The following is a 25,393-nucleotide window of genomic DNA, read 5'->3' as shown; positions in this document are numbered from 1 at the left end:
GTACATTTTTCAGTAATTGAAAATAATATTTCTTTGGTATTTTCATTGTAAGTATACTGATTTTCAAATATATATGGCTGCAAGATTAGCAACATGTGGCTGTGAAAAATAGCCATGTAGTTCTACATTGCTCATTGTATCATTGAACTTACTTAATCAGAAATAATACTACTGCCTGTAGATGAAACTGTGGAAAGATTGGGTACCTCATTTGATAGAGGAATTGATTATGTGAAATCACTGTTAAATATTCTCTTAGCTGATTTATTTGTGAAATTGTGGTATTGGACTAGAAAATTTTAAGTGTAGCAAGAAATTAATTATATGGAGTGAAATTAACTTCTGTTATATTAATGTGTTGTATTATCTTCAGAAATGAACATCTCAGTGAACAAGAAGTTGAGGTAAGAGGATTTAACATCTGCCTTTATCAGTGTAGTATTTGTAAAATATAGTTTTTCTTTATACAAACAGATATTGTCAAAATCATAGTATACTTGAAAAAGTACTGTCTTGTTTTGCCAACTTGTGTTGGTTGTCGTTGTCAGTATCAGTAGCTATCAAACTATGTATTCATTCATTGCAAAGATTTAAATATGTTTATTTATTTATTTATTATTATATAAATTCTTCATTAAATTCTGTCAGAAAAATTGTATTTAGTCCGTATATGTGTTTATTATTAAGCTATACATTAGTAATTGTAAAACTTCAGTTGGTATAAATGTTACTTGATAAATTATGTATAAAGTAATAAAATGTCTAGTAATTACTCAGGTGCATAACTATGTAATTATTAACAAAGTTTATCATAACCAGAATTCATCAACAAAATCCACTGTATGAGCCAATTTTAAGACATTTTACAAATATATGTTTTTTATTTAGTTTTAGTAACTAAAATTTTGTGGTAATTTTAAAAGTTATCAGTAATGCTACAAACAGACTTTTCCCTTAATTTTGATGCACCCAAGTGTGGCTTTAGCGGTTAGCATGCTTGGGCTGTGAATCCATAGATTAATAGTTTGTGACTCATTACTGCAAAAACACATTCTGCACCTTGGACTATGGGCATGCTATATGTGATGTTTAAATCTCACTATTTAGTCTGACAAGACTAGCCTGAAAGGTAATGTTGGTTGCTGTTGACTACCTGCCTTCTTTCTTATCTGTTAGTTAAAAATTAGGAATAATTATCTGTTGATAACATTGTGTACTTTTACATCAAACAACATACTTTGGTAAAGTATCCAAAGATTGTTTTATTTATTTATTTTTATGGTTTCCTTTCATTTTACAAAACAGCAGTAATTAATGCTTAGTGATAGAAAAATAAAAAAAATGTTTGTTTATTTTTAGTGTAGTCATGAGGCATTCAATAACAATGTATACACAGTGTCATTCACAATTTTGACCATTTTCACAAACATATACTTTTTTTTATCCCACCCCTGCTCTGAAAGCATACACATAAAATAGTGAAGTTTTTTAAAGAGATAGTATTGGACATTAGGCATTATAAATAGGGTAAAGGAAAACAGAAAAGAGGTCTTTTAGTTCACAAATAGGTCTGGCATGACGTGGTTGTTAGGGCACTTGTCTCTAAATCAGAATGTCACAAGTTCATATCTCTTCACCAAACATGCTCTCTCTTTCACCCTTAGGGGCATTATAATGTGACGGTCCATCTCACTTTTCATTGATAACTAAGTTAGAAGTGTATAATGTTGACTAGCTGCATTCTCACTAGTCTTTTACTTCTAAATTAGAGAGAATTAACTTGTATAGTTCTTGAATAGCCTTGTACAAAATTCAACAAACAAACAAAAGTTCACAAAATTTGTTCAAATTGCTGGTGGTCAGTACTTTTGTAAGTTATTTATTGATAGCACATGATATTATATAGAAAAGCATACACATGCTCCTATCCTCCAGCATACAGTTTGTTTGCTCATGGAAATGGTAAAATTAGTCAATGATTACCTCAAAAGGTTATAGGCTTTATTTGAGAGAATGAAAATGCAAGTGGCAATTACATGCCACTTATGTAAACTTTTTTAAAACTATAATGTTAACAAAAGATAATAGTTTGAAAGTGTGTTGTATATCATGTCATATTAAAGGGTTTTTTATTCATATTTTCTAAATTCGAAGGTAAAGGTTATGAAACTGCATTTTTCAGAGTAAATGTGGAAGTTTGTTGTTAGCATTTAAAATAGACAAGTTGACTTTAAGCAAAAGACTCCAGCTTCAACAACGGCAGAGGAATATTGCAGAGAAAAATGTTGAAAATGCAATCCATGCTTTGAAGATATCTTTAAATGTAAGTTTTGCCTTTTTTTATTCTTATTATTATTTACAGAACATCTTTAAAATGAAGTAATGCTTGATTTAATTAAAATTAAATTTCAATGCACACACCTTATACGTAAGTTTCTGATTTCTTTAGTATGTCTCTACTATAGTTAAAATGTGTTTCAGAAGCCTGTTTGTATTTCAATATCTTTTTCTAACATTAGGATGAGTCTGATTTGTTTGTATTTTTAGCTTTGTTTAGTTATGGTTCTATATTACTAAGTATACTAGACTCAATTATATATTGGGTTTAGGGAAAACTTTAATAGAATTCAGTTATGAATAACAAGTCTGTAAGATTTTTCTTTTTACAATTTCTTTATATTCCACAGTTATTAGTAATTGATCTTATTTTAAAGTTTTTCTTACATTTGCTTGCTCAAATTGCATGACTTAACTGAAATGGAAACTGAATCCTGACACTTCGAAAACTAAAACTATATGCATTTTTTTACAACTTGCTTTAATGTTAATGATTTTTATATGGTACTCAGAAAGTTCAGTTGCATATTTCATTTTGTACTAAAGCAGTCTCAAATAATTAGTGCTGCATGTATTTTTTTTTTGTATATAAAATAGACTTAGAAAAATGTAAATTAGATTTTGAATATGAGATCCTTACCTTATGGTGGTGACATCTGAAAAATTTTGGCAGGGCCCCTTTGCTATAAAATTTAGCACTATGCCATTGATTAAGAGTAGCTGCTTAGGTGATGGGCACTGCTGATTGGTTGCTCTTCATTTAGTCAGCAGTTATAGATTGTGGTTGGATACTTAGGAACCTTTGTGTTTTTGATGTATACGATGTCATTCAGGTTGAAAATATAAATAACTAACAAAACATCTAAAGGGAAAAAAATTAAACAATACCAAAAAGAAAACCTAACTGGTAAGAGATACGTAGAATGGTAAAGATTTGGTATTTCAATCATCTTAATCCAAGTAATAGTAAATGAACAGTTATAGATACCCATTTCATTTCAAAGTATTCAAGTTCAATCATCAATGCTGTTTTCAAATTTTGAATTTAGACAGTATTTTAAACATAAGACACAGGATGATTATAAAAAAGTTTCACTGTTTAGCTCATCAAATCTTATAAACACTATAATATAGGAAGGTGAAATTGCATACGAATTTTAAGGGTATCATCTGGATACAAACTCTGCAGTTGTCACATGTTGCTACCAGGGGTACCACCAGGACCTAATATCTGATCATTCACAGTAGCTGTTCAAAATATGCTTTTCCAGCATTCATAATGCATTGCCTCCATATCACAATGGACATTACAGCAACAACGCACATCTCAAATAGTATGCTGGCCCCTTCCCAGACAATTGCATTTAGAATAGTAATAAAATCTTGATGTGTTATTCATGTAAAAATATAAGACAAATGTTAGAAAAACTTATGTTTAACGAAACTTAATGTTACTTTTCTTAAACTGCTGATACAATTTGACATTAACATAAAGATTTCTTCATACTTAAAGCAACTGTTATTGAAGATATTTTTGGTTTGAACACAGTGTTAGGTTATCTTAGATAACATCATAAAGGCTAGTTTAAAATTTATAGTCAATCTATTAATGGTTATACTTTTATGTTAGATAGGTCTTTGAATACAGGAGTTTCTTAATGTGCAGTTGATCACGAATTGTGCACTGTAAAAATATTTGTGCAGAAAATTCGCCTATATAAGTAAGTTCAAGTGGATCAATATTTAAAAAACATATTTAAGATTATAAAATTCCCTTCCCGAGTTGATAAATAAATGTTTTTACTAGAATATTCTTCATTTTTTTGGATCATTTTTATTAGGCCTGTATATATGAGGTGCAATAAGGCATCATGTATTAAAAAATGATGAAGTTAAAATATATTTGTGCAGTTGTAAAAAGTCCTAAGGAAAAGCTCTGTTTGAATACTTTATGTATCTTATTGCTATGTGAATGCATCTCACTTAAAGTGAAAAATCTAACACTGGTTAGTTAGTTGTAGATATTGTGCTTGCACAATATAAATATTTCTTAATTGGTGCACTGTATTTCATTATCTTACTAATAAATGTTCCTCCTTGTATTTTTCAAATCATATTTTTAATTATGATTTTTCTGTTATTGGCCATGTTGTGTGTTGTCCCACTTCAACATAATTTTTTTAAAAGAGTTTGTCAACAACCTTTTACCCCCTCTTCTGTGAAGAAACAACAACCTAACCTGTATGCCACAGCATGCTGGTTAGGTTGTTGTTTTTGTAATAATACACATCACAACCATGACTGTTCACAGTAATTCAGGTAACTTCCTATGCAGTCAACATGGTAGCATATTACTAATTCCAGTTAGTTTGTAATATAACATTATATATAATAAGTTGTGTTATTTTCAGGTGAAACTGATTTTATCTACAGTGACAGGTGAGTCCTCTGAATAACAGGAGATTCATCAAGATATTTATCACAGAGCAATTCTAAGTTCCCTGAATAACTGAGTTTGTGAGAATGAAATATAGAAACTGAACACAAGCAAACAGTCTTTATTATTCACATTACCACAAACACAGTGTATATCCACTTATTTGACAATGGGTGGTCATTTTTATTGGACCAGAGATAACTTCTGTTTGACTAACTTGGCCGAGATGATCTACAACACTGTTTAAACCTTATGTAAACTATTTCAAAGGTAACATCAGACTTTCCCAGACTGACTAGTACTACCCACTTGCTGGTTATTCTCATTCAAACTTAAGGAAGGTCATAACCTTGAGGAATCACCTGACCTACCATTGGAGGACTCTACTTTCAACATCCTAGCTTGCAGAATGTGCAGCATTACAGCCCACTACCCATGGACAGAACAAGTGTTACCTAAAGAGAATAATACAAACAAAGGCAGCTAGAACAAAAACAACTTAATGACTTCCTTGACCACATTTTATGTGATAACTGCACATACAAAGAAAAGTTTGATAAATTTTGAATAATACTGTATTAGAATAAGGAGGTAGAAAACTATTTGCTATAAAGTCTTATTTTCATTAACTAATTATACATGCATAATTTCTACCAATATTTCTAGTCCTTTTTAGAACTTGCTGCATTGTTCAGCCTTTGATATGCTCTCTTGGTGTATTAAATTTTAAACATAGTTATATAGTTTTTATATAATTTTTAGTTATATCTTTCACCAATTCTTGTCAAAACGATGATATTCAGTTGTTCCACTAACTCTACACTAATTAGGTATTTGTTTTACATTGCTTGTTTTTCAAGACTCTGAATCGCCTAAGTACAGACCATCAAGTTCGAGAGCTTATTGTAAGCATGTATCAGCAAATAGATATTTTACAGCAGTCTTTCTCCAGAGTATCTAGTCGAGCTGAGGTTTATGGTGCTGTTCAACAGGTACTGTCTCCTTTTTCGAACCCATTCACCTTATTTTTCCAGTCAATATTTTTTATATCTAAATGGTTGTAATTTATTAGTTACAATTATATCTATGAAAAGTTAAGTAATTAAAACATTACATTTACTCAGTATGAATGATTGACATTTGTATAATTTTGAAATCAAATAAATAAGTAAACTACAATATTTTACTGTAGATTATTAAAAGACATTTATTGAAATTGTCAATGGCCTCGACATAAAAACACTATGTGTTTCGATGTGTCTGTGTCACTTTCAAACATGTCAAAACATGTAGAGTGTTTTTAATTGGAGGCAGCTAGTTGACACTTATGTTAAATATCTTAATTGTTTTCAGTAACACATTGCATTTTAATTATTTATTTTAGTGCATTTACTTTTCTAGTTATGTTTGTAGTTCACCTTTCATTCCACAACTTTTTACACCCAGTTCAGCTTTGGAAATATCTTTCACAGACAGAAATCAGTAATCAAGACCAAATGATGACTTTCTGAGACAGTTAAATCTAACTTATTTGTGTTTTGTAACTCAATTTGAAAAAAAAATTAAGTATTTATATCAGCCTTTGCAACTATAGTACAGTAAGTAAAATGTTATAGATAAAACGGTGTTTGGATCAAGATTTAAAACAATTTTGAAACATACCTAAATATACTGTTTTAAATTCATAACTTAAAGTAATCCTAAAAATAACTTGTATGAACTTTGGTCTCCACACTCAATTAATATTGACTGTGGAGTCATAGTCTTGTTGAGTTTTTTTATCATATGCCAAAGAATGTATTCTTATAACATAATTACAAATACTGTACTGTACTACATATAGAACTCAGTAGTTTTAATCACATATTCAGAAGCATTGTTTACTGAGTGCTGCTGCAATTAACTAAATGAAAGTATTAGAATAAAGACTTAATGTTGTTGTCTCATGTGAATACATCAAGCAGTTGCAATCTACCAAAAATACTCCACATGTAAAGTCACTGTTTAAATCCTCTTTAAACAATAATTATAATTCACATAATGATGTTGGTAATTTCTTTTGAGTACCTAATTGAAAATTATTTCTTATAGGTTTTATCCACTCTAAATAAAAGTAGACAACGTAATTGTGATATGAACGTATTTTTACAAGAAATTATTTCAAAAAATTCGATCTATTTTTGACTGACCTTTTTTCTTTAAACAATTTAGAAACTGTAAGTATCATCATTTTGGTATGTTGTGTAATGTTAAACTCATGTTTAAAGCATAAAATTTCTGTAATTACAAAACCTAATTGCTTATCTAGCTAATATACATTTGGTTTGTCATTAGAATATACTTCTGCATAAATACTAGTGAATACTAATGCATAAAAGAAATCAGATTTTGATTTGGAAGGTATGAATAATAAGGTATTCTGTTTGAAACTTTTACTTGTGCATTTTTTTTTATCATAGATAACGCCATTTAAGCAGTCAGTTTGCATGTACGTGCATTCTAGATGATATATGTACATGTAATAACTTAGTTATTAGTGAATGTGTATTCTTTTCAGTTTTATGATTGTATCCTATTTATAAAAAAATTATCTTTATTTTTTTTCCATATAATAATGCAGGAAGATAGAATGAATCGTGCATTTGAAGTTATGGTTATGTACGTAGAAAACATGAAACACATTTATCAGAAAGAACCCCATGAGCTAAAAGTGACCCGAAAGTTGGTAACAAAAAGTCATGTTGTTCCTACTAATAGTGTGTCAGCTTTGGAAGATGGTAGAGACCAGCAATCATTTTGCTATTTATCGATTGCAAATTTACCAAGTTTTGTAAGTTTATCAATAGTGCTATACCATTAAGTGATTTTGTTAAGCCTGTTGTTCAAAATATTACATTAATCATGCACACTTTTCAGCATCTTGGTGTTTTTTAAAATTTATGTGGATTACTAAAATGTTTTTACACACAAAATGTATTAGTATTCATGGAAATGAAAAAAAAAATGTTTTATGTATTTTATGTGAATTATTAAGTTAATGATAAAGTGCTATATGTTTTGTATACATAGAATCTGTAAAACATATTTTGCATGCATTTTTATAAGGAGCCAGCATAATAGATTTGTTAATACATTTAATAATACTTGTGTTAAAATACAATTGGTTTTCCTTTTTTGTTATTAATGATTGTTTTCAGTTTATATGTCATGATGTTTTAATAATTTATATTTACTTAAAAGTTTCACTCTGTTTAACGAAGGAGTACATTTTCAGTAGTGAATCGTTTTTCCAAAAAAAGTTATAATGATAAGAGACATTTCTCTTATCTCTTTTATTTGACTTTAATTGTTTATGTTTTCAGAATTAGACATATAATTTGAACTATAAAAACATTTATTAGTAAAGTCACATATTTAGAACATAGTTGTGTAGTAATAATCAAATAAATGTTTTTCATCAATTATAAGATATAAATACTTCATATGGTAATTTACACATTGTATTCAGAAACATTGTGTATTAAAATAAGATCACATTAGTCAGTTAGAAAAGTTGTGATGTTCTAAGTATTATACTTGGATTTTTACAGGTATCTGACTTATCATCACATTTTGTCCATTTACAAGCTATTAAAAAGGTGAGCACTAAAGTCTATAACCTTTTTTTTACAAGTTTTTTGCTAACTGTAATTTTTACATACTTTTCTAATAATATTTATTTTCAGTTTTTACTGTTTAACATGAGATGTTTTATAATAAAATAATATTTTATTATGTATTTATTTTGGTTATTACCCTCCACCATTAACAAAAAATTTTGAAACGTCTAATATCGCATTTATTGTTACAACTTTTCCATTTCCTGACAAATCATTTTAAGATTATTTCTGTAAGTAAGTAAGTGAATGAATTAAAATCTTAGCCAATCTAAAGTAAATTCTGGTAAGTTCCAGTAAAGATAAGCCAGTCTCGTGATTTATATATAGATGCATAGATGTCAAGTGCATGCCTGCATGTAAAATTTAAAAATTTAAATAACTATAATAATTCTACTTCTATTTTGTAATTTTATAATTTTTTTGACATATATTTAGTGTAATCTGCAAAAAAGATGGGGAAAAAATTACAATTAACTTACATTAATGCACAGCTTCAAGGAGACTTGCCTGTAAACAAATGCTCTTATCAATTTTTTTAGGTTTAAGAAACTATCATCTCTTGAAAATATAATTACTAAGGTTTTGTTTCTCACCTAATTTCGTTCTCTTTTTCTGATTTTATTAGTACAACCTTTCATTCATACCATTTTATGACTTTACAGCATGTGATGTGAACAACTACTAATGAAGCTCAGCTACAGGAAAAGTTTTAACACCATTGAATAGAGCAAATTATAAAGTATTTACATCAATATTGAGTGAATAGAGGGGCATTATAAATAATTTATTGTTTTATTGGAAAGTGATTAGTTGTAGCTCTTGCAGAGAAGAACATGGAATTAAGTGGAACAAACCAGAGATTTAAGAATTTGTTATAAATTCTCTAGATAATCTTTTTGTTTATTGAAATTATTTTTGTGTTAAATTATGTTTGTTTGAAAGCTATGGAAATTTTCTTCCGTGACATAAGCCTAGTTAGGTTTAGAGAGTACTTTAGAAGATAGAAAAATATTCTAATGACTCAAGTCTATATTTGTTAAACGTTATTGTTTATCATATTCAACAGAAGTTTAGAAACTTCACAATGTAAAAAAAATGTTACAAAAAATAAAATATATATGATTTATTCTAAAGCAAAAACTAGATATTGTTTAATAAATTTTTACTAAGTTTCCTGCAATTTGGTTAAGTATTCCTACTTTGAGAAGGAAAGAAAATCAGTGGATGTCAATAACACTCCCCTTCTATATAAAGGGTTAAATTAATTAACATGAATGTTTAGAAAAATAATTTGCACTTGTATACTTTTTCATTCTTGGATTAGGTTTACAGGAGAGCCAGCATAGAAATGTTTTGCAGAGCATCTTCTATTGAACCGTACCCAAATCCTGTACTTTCCAGTTTCAGCATTGTTCAGGTAAGGAAGCATTTATGTTCTTCATGAAACAATATTTCAAAATAACTGATGAGCTTCTAGGTGCATCATTAATTTAAGTGATGATATATTTTTCTTGTGTTTATAAAAACTTCCAAGTGTTTGGAATTTATGTTCTTAATTTTTTTTAACTAACTGAAGTTTACTATTAGACACGTTTTATAAAATAAATTTAACGTGGTTTCTTCAGGAGTTTTATCCTACAAGTAATATTTTGAGGATTAAACTCCCTAAGAAGCCACAAGGTAGAATATTGAGTTATGATAAAAGTTGTATTCTGGAGATAGAAGCAATGCTATATTTGTTTGAAATTTAATTTGTAAGTTGGTTTACAGATAAATTGGAATTTGTGACAGGATTAAATTGGTTTAGTGTACTATATAGTGACATGATAGCTTAATTATATAAATATGCAATTACAGTTATAATTTCTTAAAATATTGAAATGGTAACTGTTGTATAATAGTTTTCACTTGTGTTGGAAATATCATAAGTATAATTTTCATAGAATTCATACAGTAATTATTCTAATATTCAGTAATTTTCTAAAACACAGTAAGCAAAAATTGAGTTTCCAATATTTACTTCCTATTTTGTCGAAATAAAACAATTTGCTAGATACATTGTACACATTAGTTGAAATTTTTCTTCTGATTAATAGTATATGAATAATTAAGGCATCTAAATTACAAGTTGGTCAATGTCTGATGGACCAAAAGTTCTGTACTTACCTCGTATATTTTACCTGTGTCATCAAGTACAAGTTTCTCTGGTGTATGTGAAATTTTGGAGATATGAAAAAAAAATACTGCTAGAATTCTTGAATTAAATTGGTGTCTTCAAGTTTGTTATGAAATTATCTGTATTTTACATGCTAGCAAACAAGGAAGTTGCTTGGTAGCAGATGAGGTGAGTGAATAAAAAATAGTACAAATAAGTGGCATGAAAATATTCCATTTTTATTATAGATTTGAAAACATTAACCCTTTCACTGCATATGGAACATATATTTCCCAGTGGACCACAGTTAAAGGGTTAATTATTAAACCCATTATTGTCATATTCTCAGTAAGTCACAAGGACCTTGAATCTAAAATGCATTGTATTGTAGATTTTTTCAGGAATTAAATATCTGTTTTCTTCCTCTAGTTAATTCAATTTAAAGAAAAGATCATAAACTTGAACTAATCCTCTAGCCTAGTCAAAGGCTACATACCACGATAATTGTTCTGTAAAGTTTATACTTGCTTTGCTCTATTTCTCTGTCATGACCCTTGGAGTGGGGTCATATTCGTTTTGAGAGGTGGTGCAGAGACATATACAAGTCAGTCCATAAGGTTTAGGGATATATCTTCATTGAATACATATAATGGGAATGATCATTGACATAGGTAAACTAGAAACATTAGAATACTACACTATGACATTTTTTTACTTAAGAGCATAGTATCATCGTTCTTGTGATTCATATTTTTGTCTTGTGTAGATGTGTTTTTCTCCGGTTTCATCAGCCAGAGAATCCATATTAAAACATAAGCTGGCTGACATAAGTGAAATAATTCAGTAATACACTATGTGTTTTGTGTAAAAATAATGCTTTTATTCAGTTACTTGTTTTTCCAACAATGTATGTGTCTATTTTATTTCCTGCGTAACATTTCTGGGACCTGCTGTATTGTGGATACTTGACACTTTCTGGTAAACATTGCTGTATTGTGAATACTTGACACATCTCTGGTAGACATTGCTGTATTGTGAATACTTGACACATTTCTGGAAAACATTGCTGCATTGTGGATACTTGACACATTTCTGGTAAAGATTGCTGTATTGTGGATACTTGACACATTTCTGGTAAAGATTGCTGTATTGTGAATACTTGACACATTTCTGGTAAAGATAAACATATTTGAATACCACAGAGTCATGAGTCTTTTAACTTTTTCCAAGCTACTAACTTAGTGGATTTCTACTGCCATTTCCTGAAGAGTAGTTTGTCATCATGTGCTTTCAGTGCTAATGTTATTAATACTTTTGCTTCTGTAGTTTGCATAAAAAAAATTTCTGGATCAAGCTCTATTCATATGTTTTTGAAGAATTAGATATCTAGAACTTTGGAAGTTTTTGTTTAGTAAATTAATTTCGTGTTGAAAGCATTGGCATAAATTTCATGAACCATTTGGCCATGTAGCCATTAAACTCATGACATATTTTTTGTGTAAAGGGCAGAAATCATTAGAATGTCCATTTGTTTGGCATGTTGTGTGTAAACTTTTCATTTGGTTTACTAAGTTCAGGCAATCCTTCTTAACATCACAGCTTGTAAAGAAAGAAACTTTTTATTGTCTATTATCCTATGATTCCTTTATATGTTAATTTCTTTTCTTCACCAAAACTCAAATTTCAGCAAAGAAAATAATGTTGTAAGAGGTCTGAACTATTCTTTGATTTGCTATTCCCACTGCAACAGACTGTTTTCACCACATTCACAGCTTATCAGTGCTGCTTGGAAGAGCAAAGCAAATAAACAAAGTAGACCTTGTATAGTGATGGATTTCTTTTAACTACTTGAATAAATTAAATCATGACTATCATCTATTATCACTGATTGTCAGTCAGTTGTGAACTTGCACAGCAGGAAGTCTCAACGGCATAAGAAGCATAATTTATGTCATGTTGTTTGCTTTGCCAAACATAATGTGTGTTTTTAATCATTGTTACAGTCCAGTTTAACTATTTAAAAACCTAGCTATTGTTGTTCTTGAAATAGTTGTCACATCCCATTTTACTTCCAACATGATGACCTCTTTTGTATATGTTAGGTAGTTTTGAAAAATGAATTCTGTTGGGTGTATTATAAATTATTTTATTTAAGATTATTTTAAAACTTTAATTGCAGGACAGCAGAAGTCATTCCTTTCCTTCAAATGGCCCTTCCAGTGGTAAAGTAGACTCGACAAACAGTAACAGTTTGATGACAAAGTTAACCTTTTCAGTAGTATCCTCCTCTATTCCTTCTTCCACCAGGAGGAGGTGCTACTCTCTTCCAGCAATTCTTCCAACAGATTTTGCTAAGCCAACTGCATCACTTTCTCTGCCTATCAGAGTAAAGGAAGATATCAATGAAGCAACTGAATTCCATTTGCAAAATAGAAAAAGGTTAGTACATTACGCAGCTCTAAAGATACCTTGAGGTTCATGTTCAGTGTGATGATTTTGTTATACTTGAATCATATATTCAGATTTAATGTTAAGGTATAATACATCCTGGGCCTGGCATAGCCTGATGGTTAGGGTGTTCAACTCTCAGTCTGAGGGTTGTGGGATTAAAACCCACCACCAGACATGCTCAACCTTTCTGTCATGGGGACATTATAATGTTATAGTCAATCTCACTATTTGTTGGCAAAGAGTAATCTAAAAGATGGTAGTAGGTGGTGTTAACTACGTGCCTTCCCCTCTAGTCTAACACCTCCAAATTAGTGATGGCTAATGTAAATATTTAACAAATAAAGTAATACACCCAGTTTCATCAGCTCATGTATAGATGGTCTACAGTATATACCAGTTCACTATGTATAATCTTAATAAGTAATAATTCAAATTCAAATTGTGTTATATAATAGTGACATTACTTGAGTCTGTTTCATATACACTGTAGCAAATAATGCCTGGTGATGGCTTGAATGGGTAATGAAGAAAAACTGATGATGACAGAACCTTATTGAAACATTGTACATTTCCTGTTATGTTAAACTTGTATTAAAGTTTTTTCTCATTACCCATTCAAGCTGTCTCTGAGCATTATTAGTCTCAAAGTGGGTTCCTCGTCGTCGAATTCATTTGACACTGTAATAAAATCATTGCTAGTCTTTGTTTTAAGCAGTGAATGACAGTAGTATGCTAACTAAAATATTGTGACAGCTAATATAACTGTTTGATAAAGAGGCAATAAAAAATACTAGTAAACAGTACTGAATAAGCAGAGTTTATTGCTAGTTAAAGTCAAATGAAAATATTTTCTTTTCACATCCATTATTGCTAAATATCACTAAAGGGATTGCAAGTTGGATGCAATTAAGTAAATGGCATGCTGCTGTTAATCTAATATTTTATATTTATAGCTTAATTGAAGCATCCCATTCTGAAAATACCTGATATTGTAATGTAATTACATGATTAAACTGAAATTAGGATTTATTTGATAGAATTATTTTGTAACATTATAAATAATTGTCTCTCTACACTGATTATGTTATTGTTTAATTATGTTTTTACACTTTCAGTTTTGGCTTAAAATATGATTCTAAGGTATTCATGTTATTATCATTAGACAAACAACAGTGTATGTGTCTTAAGCTTTGGACATAAATTACTCATCTGGATTTCTTTAGAATAATGTTAATATGTTATAGTATAAAAAAAAAGCAAAAATAAAACCTGTTATTGATACAATATGTTCAAAAATAAACTGACATGCTGGAATAATAAGTGCATTTTAATTGTGATGTATCCATTTTTGTATACATTCTATATGTGTAAAGCTTAAAGTTGTATTTTTCTAGAAAACTTAAAAGTTGAGTTTATAATATATTGAATAAAGCATGAGCTAAATATCCTTACAATTTCTCACTTATACCTAATATTTTAGTGGTGAAAACACATCCACATATGACCCAAATAATAAATCTGGTAACAGTAACGAAAAAAGTTATAAAAACACAGAAGACAAACAAGAAAAGAAAAAAAGGCCTAAAAGTACTTTAAGAAACACTGAAGCTTTAAGTACAAAGACAGAATTTGAAATCCTATGGTAAGTGGTTGAATTAAATGGAATCTAATATTTTCCAACATCAAAAACTATTATTTTATGTTAATATGTTTAAGTTTTCATAAAATATTTTCACTTTTATTGCTTTAGGTTATTTGCAAAAATTTCGTACCATTTTGATTTTTTTAAATACCTTAGTTGAAAAAGATACAGTTGTGTTGTTTTCACTTTGAATAAATAAATTAAAATATTTTACTGTAATTTTGCATTATCTCAAGTGAAAAAAAATTTTTACGTTTCTTATTAATCAAAATATTTTAGCAGAATTTATAAAATCCAAATTTTTCATTTTGATATTCTTTTATCGTACTCTAGTTTATATTTTGTTATTGTATTTTCTCTTTACTAAATTATTTAATTGTTTAGCTAACTGTTTTTTAAAATGGTAGATATGTTTGTTTATAGTTTTTTGAAAACAAATTCAAGAAGCCTCAGAATAAACTTGTAGTATATGAGTTAATAAACCTGTATAATATCTTGATAGAATAATGACTTCTGGTGCTGATGTGTTAGTGGGGTTCCGTGATATTTTCATTAATGAAAATGAAATAAAAATTAAACATATTGAATTTTTGTTAACAAAAACTAAAACGAAAATTTTTTGAAAATGGAACGGTATTACTTAAACTAAAACTAAAGCCCCTCCAGTGGCACAGCAGTATGTCTGAGGAATTACAACACTAGAAACCGGATTTCGATACCCATGGTGGGCAGAGCACAGATAGCCCATTGTGTAGCTTTGTGCATAAGTACAAACAAACAAACAATAAAACTAAAGGTTTATTCAAAACAATCTCAAACATAAATTAAAAATCTCAAAATGACAACAAAATGAGTATGTTTCCTTTAAAACAGTAAATACCAAATCATGGAAATTAGGCCCCAGCGATAATATAAAAATTAATTACTTTGCATGACTTATGTAACCCTACTCTAGTACTCGATAATGGAACCTACCAGGTTTCTTGTGGTATTGGTATTGATATTTCTATGGTCTCCTAAATCTCCTCTATCTATTTTATGTAAATACAGGATATACGAGCACAGTACACTGCGTGACCATCAGAGAAACATGGCCAATGCAAGTGTTGCGTCTACTGTGGGAGTGGGGCAAAGTAAAGTAAGCCCTATTTGGCAACATTTTGACTATTTGCAAAGTGGAAAAAAAGTAAATGTTTGGTTGGGAGCTGTGGAATACTTTTAGCTGGAATGAACCTCACTAATTTAAAAACATGTTTGGACAAAAAAACACCGAAAAATCTACGATGAATTCTGTATTGCTGCTGATAAATCCAGCGACAAAGGTCAGTCAAACCTTAAATGTGAAAAACTGTTGGACTGTATGACACACCCATGACATTCAGCAGATGGAATATTCTTCAGAATATCTAAACTGGATAAATGCTCTGATTGACATGATTATTTGCACATCATTTCCAATGACTCTAATTGATAAGAAATCATTCCGAAACGTGATAAAAACTTTAGATCCTAAATTTCATATGCCTGGTGGGCAGAAGCTTCCAAAGTTATATGAAGCCAAGTTTTCAGATGGGAAGGAAAAACTTAAAGCTACTTCTGCCAGTTGTCTTAGGTTGACGGTATGCCTCGATGGATGGTCGAGAAAAAAGGGCTTTTGATGCATGTAGTTTTAAGTATTGTGCACTTGCTCCACCTGTACACGGGTGAAGCTATTGTCCACAAACTTTATGAAGTCTTAAAATCATGGGGAATGGCAAAAAAAGTTTTTCTTTCTGTCACCAAGAGTGGGGCAAGTATGAAAAAAGGAATTTGATTAATGCTTCAAAACTGTGGTAATTCAGAGGAAAGTGAAACAAAAGATACATCACACACAATTGAAAGATCTGTTCCAGACATGGAAGAGAATACTTCTGCGTAAGACTTTGAATCAAATGACTCCAGATAAGATGATGAAGATCTTACTAACAGTGAAACTCCTGGTCACAATTAGTCTGATGGACAGACTACTATATCTGTTCATGTTTCACAACAGGTTATCCGTAATGCTTATACAAGGCAATCCATGTTTAGTATGCCTTGTAATGCACACAGTTTTCAGCTATTTAATGTTTATCTAGGACATTCTTAAAAACATTTTTTTCAGAAAGTTTTAGAAAACGCCAGATCACTAGTGGCACAAATAAAAGAAAAATTATCTGTCATGAATGAAAAAACTCATTGCCCATGCGTGTAGGACTGTAGTAACAGACTGTTCCACTTAATGGAATTGAACCTACTATATTGTCAGATGTATGTTCGAAATTAAATCAAGTATAAATAAGGTTTTGGAAGAGATAAAAATAGATTCAATTCTCTCATGTGGGAAGCAAGCGACTGCAACAAACTTCTTAAATCTTTCAACTTTGACCACTCACGGGCTCCACCTTGGAACTGGTAGTTGCTGGTTGACTTCTGTCGCTTCCAAAATTTTTCAGTTTTCAGACAAATAATTAAACTTCCTCAGTAACTGAAACTGCTTCTTGTTCTTCAAAATTTGGCTGTTCAATGTGTTCATTAATGCTTTCTGAAGAAACTGAAGCCAATGGAGAAGGAAAGACAGTGGAAGCATTTTTCACTGCAAATGCAATGACAGATGTTTTTGCAGCATTTAAAAGATGCTGCATGTCTGGAATTTGTAGTGAATTTACCAACATGGGGTCAATAAGATAGGCTGCTGCTAGTAATGGTATAAAATTGGCATTTTCAGGGTCTATCAAAAAATCAAATTGTTTGTGGAACTGCTCATTTGCAAAATTTCCAAGAGCTTGGCAATTGGTGTGGCTATTCATAAACTTTTCAGTGTGACATTGTAGGTCAAGCAAAACTGGGAAGATAGATGACATAGTGGACTTGTTTGCTTTCCCAGCTAATGTCCTACATTACTGATGTTTAAAATGCTAGTGGATATTAGTTTTGTTCAAATGCTTTAGATTACTAGGCCTCAAGAAGCTCATCTGTACCACTCCTTGCACCAGTGGCTGAGGACATACTGAGTTCACCAGCTTCTCAAGCATATGTTGAAGAAATTTTTTTCTGTTTGTGGTATTTTTTCAACCGGTCTGGCTTAAACTCAATCAACAACTTTCGAAAGAGCTATCTTAAAGTTTTTTTAAGGAAAACAAAAACTTAAGAGTGATGCTGACATGATAGACTTACTTGTCTTATTATGAAAAATTAGTATTTAATGTCATATTTTTGAAATTTTACTGACTTCATCCTTGATATTTAATAATGCCATATTATGCCCAGTACTGTGCAAATTCTCTTCAGAGAAAGTTCTTGTTTAAGTTTGTTAATATCAAATGAGACTCTGGTGGCCAATAGTAGGTAAGAATTTGTTAACTTAAAAAGGTTTCAACTTTCAACTAATTTTCTCTCAAAGGCAAGTGTTTTAAATTATCTTATGGTATTGGAAAGAGCAATAAGGGTCAGTCTGTGAATGTTATCCAGTTTATTACTAGGCATAACTGCCAGCACAGAGTAAGCCTTTTTGTCACATACTCACAATCATAATGGAGACTAATATCTATAAGTTATTTTTCAAAATCGCTTTGTAAGTTGTATAAGTTTAAATATTTATCTCAGCTGTCTGGTCACTAGTCACTGTAATCAGTTTTGTGTTTATGGTCTTGAATATAGCTAACTGGTACATTTATAAGTATTTGTTTTTTGTAAGAATATATAGTTCACATCACAAGATGTAAATTGTCAGAGTAATTACTAGTATTTATACATTTAAAATAATTACTCTATAAACAAGTGATTTTAATTTAAAGGAATGGAAACTAAAATTAACATCAAATAATCAAAACTAAAACAGAAACTATTAAATAAGTAAAACCATATTAACACTAAAAGTATAATGCCAAAACTAAAACTACTGTTAACAAGCAAGACAAAATAAAATTATTTTTTGAAACCAAAATATCACTGGTGTGGTTATTGATTTATTGGTATAAGTAAATGGAAGATAAAGCATAATTTGTTTCAGATATATGTGAGGGTGATGAATGAAATTGACAATATTATTTTCTTTCAGTCAACTTTACAAAGATCCAGAAGCCATCGATAACGTTAACAAAAAAGTAATAACAGAACACCGGGCTGTTAAAAACAGGACAATGTATGTAAAAATTACTTTAGTCAAATGTTGTAATTGTCTCATGAAATAGCTAGATATATAATTCTTAACCCATATATTACTTTTGAAGTAGAGTGGCTATCTGTGTAAAATATTTTAACCATGAAGTAAATGAAATATGCTTTTCTGGCAGCAAAAAGTTAAGAACAAATTATAACATCTTAAATTACACATTAATGTGACATATACAACAGTTTCCAGATATTCTCATTCAAATCTACATACACTGAAAATCATTCACATCCTGTAGACTTAGAAATACAATTTTGTACATTTTGGCCTAAAATTTATAACTTACAATTTCATATTTAAGACGAAATAATTTAGAATTTTAGATCTTGCAAAGCTCTTTAGATCTAAAATTGTTCTAAATTTTCACACTTAACTCATCCATCCATTTACTGCTTTTTTTTAATAACTAAGTAAACTAATGATTATATTATTATATTATAATTTTCGTAATAATCCTCTTTGTAACACAGTTTTCAGATTTTGCTGAAGATGGAATAAGTTATTCCGAAATGTTTGAACCTTGTAAATAAAATGTTTTATTTTCATCTTCATCATTTTACTGTCATAATGGTTAATGCAAAATATATATTTTCACCATATTGCTATCCTCAATTCAAAGAGTAAATGTTTGATTTGTGTAGACAAATTGTTAACACTAAACATTGTAGAAAATAATTGCAATTTTTACAATATTTTATTATTTCTTTAAAGTTACAAAACACTAGTAACTGAAAAATAGACTCATTGTGTGGCCTAATGGTAAGCAGGCTAGACTGCAAATCTAATCATCCATATTTCCCATCCCATTACCACAAAAAATAAAATATCACTCTGGTCATTGGGGCTGTGAGTGCATTATAAATATGTAGGTTAAATCTGACTATTTGATTAAAAGAGCTCATGTGTGTGTGCCTTGAACATCTTTGAACAAATAATCAAAAATAAATAACTCTTTCACATTGCACACAGTGACACTATTTTTAATCATACATAGTCCACAAAATAAGTTACTCTTAACTGTACTTTTTACAGTCCTTTGCCCAATTTCCAAATACTGATGATATTAAAATGTTGCCCTAGTCAGCTGTTATTTAGAACCTATCTTTTTATCATTATTCCAGTACACGCTTAACTACATTAGATAGTTGATCCTTCTGCACTGTAGTCACTCTTCCACACATTTTTGTTGAATACTTCAGAGCTGAAATTTATTCAATAAAAAAGGTTTATTGATTCAATTTTATACATAAAAACTGAAAACATTTTTAGCAAGTTTATGGTTGATTTCAGCGAGCTCTGAACAAAAACGTTAGTGTTTGGGAATTTCATGATTTTTTTTTTCTGGGCATAATATGGCACTCGCAGCACCCTAGGAAAAAAGCCAAAATATTTTTGAACAAAATAGTGCCAATTTTAGCCAGTTACTATTTCTCAGTATTAGTTGTCATGATGTGATGTAATTTTCTATGCCTCAGCTTAGAGAATTCATAGGCTAGTGTTCCAAGCATGTACTAATAGTTTTTTTTAAATCTATAAGTCATTAGGCCCGGCCTGGCCAGGTGGTTAGGGCGCTCGACTTGCAATTCGAGGGTCGCGGGTTCGAATCCCTGTCACACCAAACATGCTCGCCCTTTCAGCCGTGGGGGCATTATAATGTGACGGTCAATCCTACTATTCGTTGGTAAAAGAGTAGCCCAAGAGTTGGCGGTGGGTGGTGATGACTAGCTACCTTCCCCCCTAGTCTTACACTGCTAAATTAGGGATGGCTAGCGCAGATAGCCTTCGCGTAGCTTTGCGCAAAATTCAAAAACAAACAAACTATAAGTCATTATTGCTTCCAGCTGAGTTGAGTTTCACGTAGAGATTAGAACAAAGTGGTAAAAGCTTAGCTTAGTAGTATATTGTTAGAAGTAAATATGTTTGTGATCAACTGCTACCATAATTACACTTCTGTTGTTTTTTAAAGTTTGCTTTGTCATTTTATACTTCATGTGAATAATGATGTTGCAGGATGTAGGAAATGTTTTTGTCAAGGTGTGGTTGAGAATTGTTAACTTAGTTAGGCCATTGTACACTCAACTGTATCTAGTTTTATTATATTGATGAAGCTGCTGTTCATTAGGCCTCATCAGCCTATATAACTGCTTGAATGAGCAAATAAAATCACCTAAAAGAAACGTAGAAATGTGTAAATAAATTACCTTTATCAAATGAAACATTTGATTCACAATTTCAAAACATTTGGCTTGCTTATAATTATGATATGGTAAATAGTTGTTATTTATTGTAAGTCACTGATCGTAAACACTGAATTTGAGTGCCGTGTTTTTCAAGTCATTTTACAGACCTTTATGTTTTATAAAATAAAAACTTTACTGGAAAATCAGCAATTGATTTTTATTATTTCTTTAAAAAAACATATGACAATGAAATCGTTTTGAATTTTCAAAGCTGTAAGTTCATACATATATCATATATGAAAATATTTAATTTTGCAGAAGTTACATAATCTGTAGAAATTTTACGAATTCAATAAAACAAACTGTACAACAAGCATGTCAGATCAATGTACCTGTGCATTTAAAAGTTAACAATTCTGTTGCATTAGAAGCTCATAGTAACAGAATTTTGAACTGGACATTGTTTTTTTACCACTAAATGATAAAGAATTTCATTTGCTTTGCTTGTATCTACTGCTAGTATTTGCAACTAACCATTATTTCCTAACCCACAGTAATAATACTGGAGCCAATCTTTACATTTTAACTCATGCATAAAAACATCAAACCAACCTGCTACGATCATCCATGAAATATTATATCTTTAAAATTATGTATCTTAAATGTTTTTAGAACTTCTGATGTTTTTGCAATATATATGAAACTAAGAAATTCACATTAGACAAGCTTGTCTTTAGTTTCCATGTCAGATTAGCAGTAAAGACTGAAAAAAACCCTGTTATTATGTTCTTTATTAACTTTTTCCAAGTTCGACATTTTTGCTCAATCATCATTTGAAATACTAATTAAATGAAGTAAAGCAAGTGAGTGTCTTGTATATTAAAAGATTAATTACAGTGACTTAAATTATGCCACCACCTTTTCACTTAAAATTCTCTGTTAATAACATTTTTTTCTACTTGTGGCTAGTGTTGAATTACATTGAAGCTCTATATAATAATAAAAAATAGCTTAACATACTGAAAAATAGACTAAATAATTCAAAGAATCTTCAAAATGAGTACTATTTTAATAAAAACATAACTAACAAGTAAATTTGCCATTTAATAATAAATTTAATTCTTCATGTTCTCCTCATTCAAAATGATAAGTCAATTAAGTATAAAGTAATTTTTACTCATCAATAAGCATCATAGTTCTTTCTTATGTGGAGGAACAATTTATTGAAACATAATTAAAGACAATTAACTTATGTTTTTTTGGTCAATATATAATTTTTATCTAGTCATGATTAAATATGTAACAAAAATTGCATCTGTTCAATAAATTAGGTCTGAAATAAAAACAATTTTGAACAAGAGAAATAACACCTATTTACTTCTGTAGTTCCTACTTGTGACAAATTATGATATGTTCAAAACAAAACTGTATTTCATAATTTTATGAACTTGAATACTAGCGTAGTATGCACTCTTCAGTTTGGCCAGATCACCGAGTTTCACATTACAACAGGTGCACACTTTTGTGAAGCGAAACTTTCTAAACAGTAAAAAAAATAATACATTTTGAATTTTTAAAGTATTATGCTTTTATACAATTTTATATAACTACATTTAAGTAAAGAAGAAATTATTTAATGTAAAATCTTTTTTTTTTCAGTGGTGGTAATACATCCTATTTACGAGGAATCTACAACAAATTGGTAAACAAAGATAGTGCCACTATATGTGAAAGGTTTCGCTTTGGAATAAGTGTGATATTAATAATTGCAGGATTCCTCAGCCTTCTTTTAACATTTTTACCATACCAAGCTTCAGCTAATGCTTACCATACATATCCCATTTCAATTGAAGAGATTGTAGAAATTCTTCTTTCTCCTTACCTATCACTGAAACCTCCAAGTAATGTTATTTAATTGTAGCTTTCTTTCACCAGTGTACTATATTATATAATGTAAATAAGTAGGAAATATTAATACTAGTTCCAAGCAAAAATGATGTATTTTTAAGATATTCAAAAGTAAGATAAGTAGCAAGTGTAAATGTTTCTTTAAGCGACATATTTGCATGAAATAAAATTGTAAACCATTTTATCATTCACTTGAAAAATGTTCTTGTGTATCATGATTGGAAGTATATGCAAAAACAAACTACGTCAAATTCCATGTGTACAGAAGAAAAGAGAGTATTTTTAAAGTATTGTTTTTTCTCTTCCATCCCCTGTATAAATTATAATAACATCACTGAAATTAAACTGTTATATAAATAGTCTACAAAAGATAAAGATTGCTGCTAATTGTTAATAGTTATTTATAAGGTGTATTTTAATACATATTTTAGGACCTGTGCAGTAGCATCAGTATAGTATACAAAAATTGGTGTCGCTTTTGTGTGTAATCTGATTTCATATTTAGTTATAAAGTATAGATATATGTATAGTTAAACGTCATGTGTAATTTTAGAAAAATTTGAACTATTTTTTTTTATAATTTCAAAATGAAACAATAAACTTGTATACTGCAAGGTAAAATAACAATAAGTCCTAGAATATAAAGTCCATTAGTGAAATACATGGTTCTAGTTTTAGTGTTTCATACTGTTCATTAAAAAATGTTATCAACTAAATTGATTGAGATAAACTTTTACGATACAGAAACAAAATCATAATTACTGTAATGGAATTATTTCATAGTATATGTTTTGTTTTTATAAATGTAATTTGTATCAATGTAAAGTTTACAGTTATTAGTTAGTTAATCTTCACACTGATATCTACATGGAAAGTGTTGGAAATACTTGTGATTCCAAGTCTGCTGTCTTATGATTATAGATCTATAAAGTTGGAAATTTAGTGAAATATTGTGCTTCCTGAGCAATTAATGACATAATGAGTGTTTTGTGAAACAAAGTCACTTTTAAATTGAAAATTTAGTAAGTAAATGCAACATCACTGATATGTGGAGAAATATTGTGTTAGTAAAATTTACTTCCTCTTACCTGTGGCATGTTACAAGTGCAATTAATCAGATTAGGTGACTTGATGTAGTGGTATGTGACTGTAATTGTTTTTATACCAATGACTGAAGAAAAGCACTTACATTAGTTTTCTAAATACACTGGTAACAAATTGTCAAATTAATTTTTTAGGCTTTTATTTGGAAAGAATATTTTTATCATGTTATTGATGGTTTTGTAGTGTAGCTTTTTATTTAAGAAAACCAGGATTTTGTTTCATAACTTGTACAGTATGATGATGTCTGTTGGGCCAGTAGTGATATGTATTTGGTCCAGCTGTGTAACTAATTCATTATACTAACATTACATATTCACAAGGCATTTAATGTTGTTTACTTCTCCACATAGATAATTGCATGGTTACAATGATGAAATAAAAGTTATATACACATTTTCTTCATTGTCTAGAACTATTTTTCTGTACACTATGGATCTGTTACACAATATTACTTTCCACCACAACAAGAAAAAATTCTTATTACTGAATTTTACGTGAGATCATAATTTCATTACCTTATTTTCACAGTGTTATATATATATATATAGTCATATACGTAACCATATGGTCAAATAATAAGTAACACAATAAAAATATTGAAGGAGAGATCATTGGTTTCATTGTGATTATATCACACATATTGTGTGGTACATGTACAATAAAATTTAGATTGTTGTAAGGTCCACATTATAAAACCCACCCAACTAGTAGCAATCGCTGGAAATTTGTAATATAAATGTAGCTTTGAATGTGTTCCTTAATTCTGAATACTAGAGTTTTATCTAAGATTACATTTAGAAAAATCTTGTATTTCTGTAATTTTAATATTTTATCTTTCATACTAAATCTCCAATCCTACATATCAGAGGTTAAGCTAAATAAACTTTAAATAAACTAGTGGATATAAATATTTGATGTAGTTTTTGAAAGCTTGCTTCTAAATATGGTTAAGAAATAAACACCTAGAATTTCATTCTTATTAGAAACTTTTTAATGTTATTAAGTTGTTTCACTAAACCAGTAAAGGTATTATTTTTCTTGTAGGCTCTATGGACTAAAAACCTAATTAAAATAAACATAATATAAATCCAAAATAGAGCTAGCATAGGTGAAGTATAGGCCTATAAGAAATGTTTTGATACATTTCACATTTAAAAGTCCCATGTTTATTTTCAATTATTACAACTTAATGGTATTTTGTATTTTTATTGATGTTGTGCTGTGAATCTTTTAATTATATGTTTAATATTTAAATAATCCAAAATATTTTTCTGTTTGAAGATAATAAAGGTGTGGTCTGTGTAACTTCTATGATACACGGGTTTAAA

General features: G+C 29.6%; 1 protein-coding gene across 1 annotated transcript; it reads left to right on the top strand.

Annotated features, from left to right (window-relative positions):
• Window positions 1–328: 328 nt before the first annotated feature.
• Window positions 329–25,393, top strand: LOC106471993 (protein MRVI1-like). The gene is made up of 10 exons (XM_022400606.1): window positions 329–404; window positions 2,183–2,323; window positions 5,635–5,766; window positions 7,395–7,604; window positions 8,365–8,412; window positions 9,758–9,850; window positions 12,768–13,027; window positions 14,520–14,681; window positions 18,760–18,843; window positions 22,713–25,393. Exons 1-10 carry the CDS (start codon window positions 354–356, stop codon window positions 22,966–22,968), a joined length of 1,437 nt encoding a protein of 478 aa, XP_022256314.1. The 5' UTR covers window positions 329–353; the 3' UTR covers window positions 22,969–25,393.

This window comes from Limulus polyphemus, unplaced genomic scaffold, assembly GCF_000517525.1.
Source record: "Limulus polyphemus unplaced genomic scaffold, Limulus_polyphemus-2.1.2 Scaffold5012, whole genome shotgun sequence".
In the NCBI taxonomy this organism is placed as follows: Eukaryota; Metazoa; Arthropoda; class Merostomata; order Xiphosura; family Limulidae; genus Limulus; species Limulus polyphemus.
This window is presented reverse-complemented; position numbering and strand designations above follow the sequence as displayed.